The 8,390-nt window shown below is 39.2% G+C and overlaps 1 protein-coding gene across 2 annotated transcripts in view; it reads left to right on the top strand.

Moving 5' to 3' along the window:
- The window catches only part of pdzd2 (PDZ domain containing 2), a 10,999-nt gene extending 2,714 nt beyond the window's left edge, over nt 1–8,285 (top strand). The window contains exons 5-13 of one of the 2 annotated variants that reach the window (XM_035657935.1): nt 1–144; nt 856–973; nt 1,210–1,342; nt 2,089–2,176; nt 2,318–2,421; nt 3,401–3,566; nt 3,913–4,841; nt 5,033–5,177; nt 6,105–8,285. The exon at nt 1–144 is cut by the window's left edge and continues 1 nt beyond it. In XM_035657935.1, the coding sequence (XP_035513828.1) occupies nt 1–144; nt 856–973; nt 1,210–1,342; nt 2,089–2,176; nt 2,318–2,421; nt 3,401–3,566; nt 3,913–4,841; nt 5,033–5,177; nt 6,105–6,202 (1,925 nt within the window). In that variant the 3' untranslated portion in view covers nt 6,203–8,285. Of the gene's footprint in view, nt 145–855; nt 974–1,209; nt 1,343–2,088; nt 2,177–2,317; nt 2,422–3,400; nt 3,567–3,891; nt 4,842–5,032; nt 5,178–6,104 lie in introns of both variants that reach the window. The other variant, XM_035657934.1, reaches the window with a different exon arrangement.
- Nucleotides 8,286–8,390: the final 105 nt, after the last annotated feature.

Raw genomic sequence — 8,390 nt, 5'->3', positions numbered from 1 at the left:
CCCTCCTCAGCCGCTCCAGCTCACCCAACTCCAATACCAGTGGGGGGACACCTATCCCCTCAGGGTTTGAAGAGGCTGATGGCCGCAGGGGCCCTGGTCCTGGTCCAAAAGACTGCATCATCATGGAGGTCATGCTTAATAAAGGTTAGTTGACTTGATGGAGAACCCCCTAGAACCCCTTTCCTGACACCAAGAAAAAGAGTAAATTGGTGTTAAATTTCTGAAAGTAAAAATCATTGTGGTTTTGTTACCTTNNNNAGAGAGAGCGGGTCCTCTTCTATTGAACCGCCATTGTAGAGGCCACTGTAGTTTCCCCTACCCACTTGTGGCTGAGCTGTATTCAGTTGGTTGCAATCTGCAACTTCTCATTTAATGAAAACACAATTTCTATATTCAGGTGACTATACACTAATAAAAACATACCTATGAAAATTATTTTCCATTTCTGATCCTCCTAAATGTTACACACTGGACATTTACCATTATTCATTAGCGAGGAAACGCAGACCTGGACTAAATATATACTCAAGTATGAGGACAGTATGTCTTCGTACTTCAATATATATTTGGTATATAGTGTATCCTTAACCGCTTTTTGCAGTTGTAATAATATCCCCTCATGAATTACATATTTGTCAGCCAGCTGTCATACTATAGTGGGAGGTCTAGTACTATTTTTGCAGTGATGGAATATGGATCCAGAGTGATCACATTCATTTTGATATGACTGTTCACACTGAGGTCACACTGTAAAAACAAATTATACTGTATCTGCAGTGATTGGTAACTCACTTTTTGAGAACACTGATTTCTGAGAGTGAATTTTGTTTAGTTTTTTTCTTTTCTTTCTTTTAGAGCCTGGTGTAGGTCTTGGGATTGGAGTTTGCTTCTTGACCCTGGAGAACTCTGCTCCTGGCATCTACATTCATAGCCTGGCACTGGGATCTGTGGCGAAGATGGATGGCAGGCTCAGGTAGAAACTTCAGGGTCACCTTTGAATTGGGAACTTTAAATGAAGTTAATGTGTAGTTGCACTAATGCAAAGACACCAAATGAGCAGCCTACTTTTAAATGAGCTCACTGATTGGAACTTGTATTAATGAATCATTTATTGGTTATATTATGTTGACATGAACGTATATGTGTGGATTTATGTTGAGGTATTAACAAAGAGGGTTGTTGTGCTGACAAATGTGCTTCCTCTTGCAGTCGTGGAGATCAGATACTGGAGGTGGACTCGGTCAGTCTTCGTCATGCTGCTCTCAGCGAGGCCTATGCCATCCTCAGTGAATGTGGCCCAGGACCAGTCAGTCTCATTATAAGCAGGCACCCCAACCCCAAGGTAAGAGGATGTCTGTTTCTTTAAGATATTCTACATCTATCTAGTATTGTATGAGCCCAGTAATCTGTAGAACAGCCTGAACTATAAGGGGGTCTTTATTCAGAAACACACCAGGAAGTGTCTCATAAGGTACTTAGATTAATGTCAAAGAAATCCATGGCCCTGTTTTACATAAAAATAGAGAACCAGCTGCATAGCATGATGCTGCCACCACACTTTATAGTTGGAATGGTGGGTTTTTGATGGTGAGAGGTTATTGACCAAGTGTCCAGTTTTGGTCAGACCATACTGTGCAAATATATCTTACTGATACCTCTGGAGACATTCACTCAATTTGGACTTTAACACCAATAACTCGCAACTTTACTAATAATCGCAATATCAAAATCGGATAATCAGCCTGGCCGATAATCTGTCTATCCCTCCAACAGCAACAAAGACAAGCGTCTTCGTCTGTTACTTTCTACATATTCACCACATGTCCATATCAACATGTGTATGTGTGTATATACATGTATATGAGGTTTCCTGTCTTTGTACATACATGCAATATTGGTACTCATACATGTGAATGCATGTTCTTATTTTCTGATATGTGCCCTTTATACTTTTAATTATTAGACCATTTCAAATTTTTTTTAATTTCATATTTTCATAAAATGCTTTTATTACTGCTGTGCTGCTGTATAATAGTTGCCAGGGTAGTGAACCAGTTGTGATAAAACTGCATCATTGTCTTTTCTCAGGTATCAGAACAGGAGATGGATCACATTATAGCCCGATCCACACACAGGGACAAAATGAGCAAAAATCGACACTCAACTCACTCCCAAGGTCTGATATCTTTACTTACATTTTCCCCTTTTTTCATTCACGCAAGCATTGCTTAAATAGCATGTCTCACTTCACAAGTAAAATGTTTTTTATGCTATGGGTATCCCATCTGGGTTTGACTGCCACTGTTGTAATCTGTAGGCGTGTCCTGTAAGAGTCCTTACCCAACAGTGAAAGACAGACAGAGAGATGGATCCCCTGCTCTCAGCTGGACCATGAAGAGATTCCTTGAGCCTGCCAGTAGAGTAAGAATTCATTCAGTATTTATGTATTATTACTTCACACAGACACATCACTTGGTTGTTTAATTCTTCTTAATTGTGTATTTGTAATAATCGGTCTCACAGGCACTCACTGAGTCATTACTCTAACAAAGTCTGTTTCCTTATTTTATTTCAAAATCAAAAACTGAGAAAACAGTCTTGATATTCCATTATCAATGATGTTGAAGTAATTTATATATATAGGTATTTATATTTTACGTACTCCTTTTTGTTTAAAATATAAAAATATCATACATTGTTTTATTTACCAGATAAGGCTTTTTGCCTGTTCTATGAAATCCCAAATATAGACTTTTATGGTCCAAAACAATAACAGCATTCTGAAAAGTTTCTGAAAAAAAGGAGAAACTATGGGAAATTTAATGTAAAGCATTAATAGAAATAAATTTACCATTAAATTGTTTCTCACACTTTGGCTAGGTCCACACTACAAGCCTTAGCGCTCAATTCTGATTCATGGAATTTATAAATTTGGCTGTAAACGATATTTTTGGAATGTGGCCCAGATCATTCCAGTGTAAACAGGTTGCGGCCACAGTGAAGTGACCTGTATGATGAACATAGTCTCTGTGTATCCTTAAGGCCTAACGAACAATTTCTTCCATATAAAACATTAAAAGGTGAATTGTATTAAACATCTGCATTTTTTACACACTTCTTCTTCTCTGCCTTAACTGGCACAATGCTATATTTCTTGCTGTGTTACCACCAACAACTGTTGATCAGTGAAACAGAGTAAAACCGAGGGATGTCAAATACCCTTTCCTGACCATTTTTTCTACTCAGCAATTAAGTTCAGCAATTAATATTCATTGGCTGTTTTGTTTTGTTCAAACAGGAAAATGTACTTTTACATAGCTTATTGTGGGGAGCTACTTAAAAAATATGTGGTTGTGGTTTTCATTTTACTTTTACTTGCTGTGGTCTTTTTCACAAGCAGCAGGGGTCCCTGAGCTCAGAGACAGAGTTATCTCAGTACTTCTCCCAGGACGTTTCCAGCCATTCGTTCCTGTCTGAGTCCATGCTGATGGTCTCCGACAGTGATGAGGCGCTCCACCAGCAGAGCTGCAGCACCTCCACAGATGACAACTCATCACAGCCACATGGTAAAATTTAACTTTTCAATTTCGAAGTTCTAACAACTTCCTTAAACCTAGCTTCAGAGTAAAGTGACTTTGAAACTAAATGAACTGAAATGGCAGTCTTGGACATGGATTTAACCAGTCTAGAATTAACTCAACCCAGATCCAGAAGGTATATTCGAGTTACTCCAGGACTAAGGATTGGCTTAAATTAAACCTCCAAAGACTCAGGTTTAACCTTCGTACACATTTGGACTGGAATAGAAATTATTGTTATTTGTTACCCTGTTAATTGTTGTTACCATATTTCCTTTTTGAATAAACCACATTGCCTTTATCTTATTCACAGCATTCCCCCTTTCTTTACCAGAAGTGGAGAGTGGCCCTGTGTACAACACGTCACAAGAGAAGACCCCTGTCCCTCTCAATCACCACATAGAGGCAGTGTGCCAGCCCACTGCTGTCTCCAGCCCCACCTTAGAGCGAAGCCCACTTCTCCGTCAGCGACGGATGATTTGCTTTGAGGATGAGCTCAGTGATTATGAGTACTCCACCAATGCTGGAAGCTCTGGGCTATTCCACAGGTCAACAAAATCTGACTCTGTGAACTCCAGTGATGCCCAAGCATCCCAAATCTCCAAAACTGATTCAACAGTAATTGCTACATCATCATTAGATGTAGACAGTGACGATGGTGGGGACTTGCAGAAGTGTGAAAGCAATGATGTGACACCACCACTTTATGGTAGTTTATCACAGTGTGAGGAAGGTATCACAAGTAAGTCTGAGTCACATGGTTCTGAGTCACCCTTCATGCCTATTCGCTGCCTTTTTGACCACAAAGCAGGGGTCACAAGCAGTATGGGTTCTGGGTCCAATAATTTGACCATCAATAGTGAAATCTATACAAATCAAGATGATGGTCAGTTGGAGTCAAAGCGCTCCCCCAAGCTTGAGCATAAAGCAGTGACGCGGGTCAAAAGTATGATGAGCACTGAAGCACCTATCCTGCCCCAGCAGCAAAAGTCCAAAATTGATGAACCAACTCATGGCTTGGTCCCAATTCAGCCTCCATCCCAGGCCACGCTGTGTGGAAGAAACCCCAGGATTGCTGGTGGGATGTTAACCCAACAGCACTGTCCGAAAGGAGATGCCAGTGAGCTTGTGGGTGTTTGTACCACCGACTCTGTGAACCTGTGGAGAAGAGAGGATGAGTCCTTTGGGCTTGACCTGGAGATCATGTCACCCCCTCTGAAAGTTTTCATCGCGGGATTAAGGCCTGGAGGCGCAGCAGAAAGGGTATGTCTGATTGGTTTCATCTTCATTCCACTCCAGTATCAGTGAATGGATACTTCTGACCTTATGCCAAACCCCTCAGTTTGAATAATCAAAAGAATAAAAAAATAATGCTATTTGGGGCATGAGCACTGGTAAATCTGCTGCACACCGAAAGGCTATAGCTGATCTCTTTTGTTTAATCATACTTCCAGGAATCTTCAGGCAAGTTGTGTCCTGGAGATGAGATTGTGAAAATTGGAGAAAATCTGGTGTGCTCCTCTAGCTACCAAGAAATCTGGGAGCTCATGCTTAACCTTCCCATGACACTGTCATTGGAAGTTAAGAGACCAGTTTCAGGTAAGACTTTGATTAGGAATCCCTTTATTCTCGAGTTATAGGTCATTGAACATCAATGCGGATTCTACTGTTTTGCATTTTACTGTAGGACTCCATGTTTGATCTTTTTAAGTAGAACTGAGATGTGGTCCTTTGTGTGAATTGTAGTCCTTCTCAACTGGTGTAGCCCAAGGGTCCAGGTTTGGCCTTGGGCCATTTTAAGACTGACAATGTCCAAAGAACACATCCTCCTCCCACAATTATTTTAATGAGACCACTGAAATAGCAGAGGTCCTCACGTGGACACCAGCTAAAAAACTTAAAATTAATTTAATTAAAAAACAATTAAATAATATGACCAAATAAGGCTAAACGTTAGAATCTTTTCAACATAGAGGGCCCCTGGTCCTGGGGGTTCACACAGAAAATTCCAATCCTTTGAGGAACAGAGAAAGAGAGAGTTGTTTTGTGTGTACTCCATCCACTCCATCTCATTGTGTCCTCTTTGCATTCACAGCTGTACTTAAAGGTGTCAGGTTGTGATCAGATCACCCAAGATGTACGTGAAAACAGGGCCAAACATAAACACACATATTGTCCTGCACCTTAGTTTGTTGAACGAGCCATCAAACAAACATTCACAGTTTGCAGGCTAAATAGCTAATTCAGCACATTAATTACATTACATCGTCAGACATTATTTTTGACTACAAGAAAGGATGACTAAATGTGATTTCAGTTGGACTTTAAATTTGTGGTTTGATGAAGTGTGCAGATGTTATTCTTTTCATCAATGCTGTTTTCCAAAGCCTTGCACCTACATGTGATGGGGTGGTATATAATTACCCTTCTTTTAACTTGTGTTTATAAGCCACTAGTGGTAGATTACTCAGTATGCCTTTAAATAAAGCACGTTGTTTTTCCCTTTTATGCCAACCTAAAACGTAGGATCCACCCACCCTCACTCACTTCCCCAAGGCAACGTGCAAGCAACTGGCTTTCTATCCATGGTGACTATCATCATATACAGTACATTTTACCTTTAGTTACCAGTACTAGAATTACCTTGTAGCTTAACTCCCTGCATGCTTTAATAATTCAACTTTAATTTTAATTGCTAACTTTATTGTAGAGTAGTGTAAATCTTAATTTAGTGTACCACAGACATTGCTGTGGATCGCTGTTTCTTGGTCACTATAAGAGCAGAGTTTTATTCCCATGTCATTATTTGGGAATCTTCTATTGGGGTCTTTGTATTAGATTTCAACATCTACCCATCAACTACAACATTTGGGGTTGTGGGTGAAAGGATTGATAGGGCAAAAGAAAAATAATAATAATATGAAGACCTATTACTCCTGTCAATTTATAATTCTGTAGTTGATAAACAGACGAGTGTTTTAGTCCCTTTCTAATCTTGTAATACAAGAGACAGCAATACAAGTACTACTCAGGTACCTCCGGGAGCAACCACAGCAATGTCTCTAGTTATGCTTTCTAATATAGCAGCTGAATAAAACTGAAATGTGTACCTACATTTTCTGAACTACTCAATTAATTCATTTCTGTCAGTTTTTTGTCCTTGCCGACTTCATCTAACATGTGTGATGCAACGTATAGTATTTGGTTCTTCAATATGTAATGCAATGCAATTAAATTTTACAAAAGCAAATTTAATTACTCATCGGTTCTTGTTCATAATAACAATTTTAATAATATGATTATTTTTAAAACTTGTCTTTGCTTGTAGTCATAGCTTTAGTTCACTATAGTTAACATTGATAGGGAAAGAAGATCTCATGTGCCAAAGCTTTCATTTAACTCTACATGTGATTTGAATTGTGCAGTTTGTTATTGCTCAGCTCTAGGAATATTAATTTATTCAGACTTTAGAAAATACAATCAACTCTCCCTCTGATCTCCCTCTATTCATATATGTAGTTTATAATAGTATAATATAGAACTACCATATTTGTGGATTTAAGTGTTCTGGGTATTGCATGGTCTAAAATCTCTTGAGTACTGAAAGAATTGTTCAATATAATCAGTGCTATGGTCTACAAGGACCTTCTAAGTGAACATTAGACTGATCAGATCGACTTTGCATACCTAAAAAATCATCACCCTGGACATGTATTATTTTGTTCTACAGCATAACCCCTTTGGTAGGCACTACATAGCACAGTACTCCAAAACAAGAAGACACAAGAACAGTTCTTCCCACAAACCACTCTGATGACGTTAAATCAGTCATACAGTGTCAATAACCCTCTACCACCAAAACCTCTATTTACCCCCAATATAGATCAATGGTTCCCAAACCCTCACAGGGGGTTGAGAGGAAAACTTTAAAAAATATATACAGTAGGTCTATATCTCATTCAGCATTTCATTCATTTCTGTTAAGAATGTAGATTATCAACTAGGTCTAAACTTTGAAGACCTGATGTTCAATTCACACAGCCTCCACTCTCTCATTAACAACCTTGTCTATTAGAAAAGTATGCAGTCAAAACAATCAAATGGCTAATAGAACAATGGTCAAGTGTCAGGGAGAAGAAAACACTGAATTTGTGTTTGAAGCCGATTAAGTATGTTTGATTGTTACAGAGTCAAAATTCATCCAAATCCTTAACTTGCTGCAGTTATTGTGTTCACTGTTTGGGTTCATTGTACAGTTTATCAGTTGTTCTTTACTGTTATTGTTATGAATTGATTATAATATGAATTAAAGGGGAACTTGGCAACTCTAGCCATTTCTTCGCTGGTTTTCACTTTTGTCATCGCATGTAAACCAGATCAAAATCGCCATGCACGCCACACCATGGGCATGCCGTTTGACGCACAGTCACAAGTAGCACAAGTTTTTATCTACAGTTTATTTTCATTGTACTAACCACTTTTGAAATTGATTTGATATATTCCCTAGGAGGAGTTCGTTCAAATAAAACACGCGATTTTTGGTATGTGAGCTACAGGCACCACTCTACACGTGCCCTGTGAATTTCATATTCATAACTATTACGGTCTCCGCACAGTGATTTACCCTGCCACCAGAGCGCCACCTAGTGGCAGATTGTTGACACATTTTTTAGTGAGCCTCAGGGAGCCATGGGCAATCATCGTACCAAGTTTGTTTTAATCACACGTGCCGATGCAGAGATATAAAGGTCTTAATTTTGAAGAGCGCCACCTTGTGGTGATGCCCTCAAATTGTGCACGATGCCTAAGGAA

This window comes from Morone saxatilis, unplaced genomic scaffold (genome assembly GCF_004916995.1).
Source record: "Morone saxatilis isolate NCDOM2014 unplaced genomic scaffold, NCSU_SB_2.0 Contig16, whole genome shotgun sequence".
In the NCBI taxonomy this organism is placed as follows: Eukaryota; Metazoa; Chordata; class Actinopteri; family Moronidae; genus Morone; species Morone saxatilis.
The sequence above is the reverse complement of the archived record's forward strand: the minus strand, read 5'-3'. Positions and strand labels throughout refer to the sequence as shown.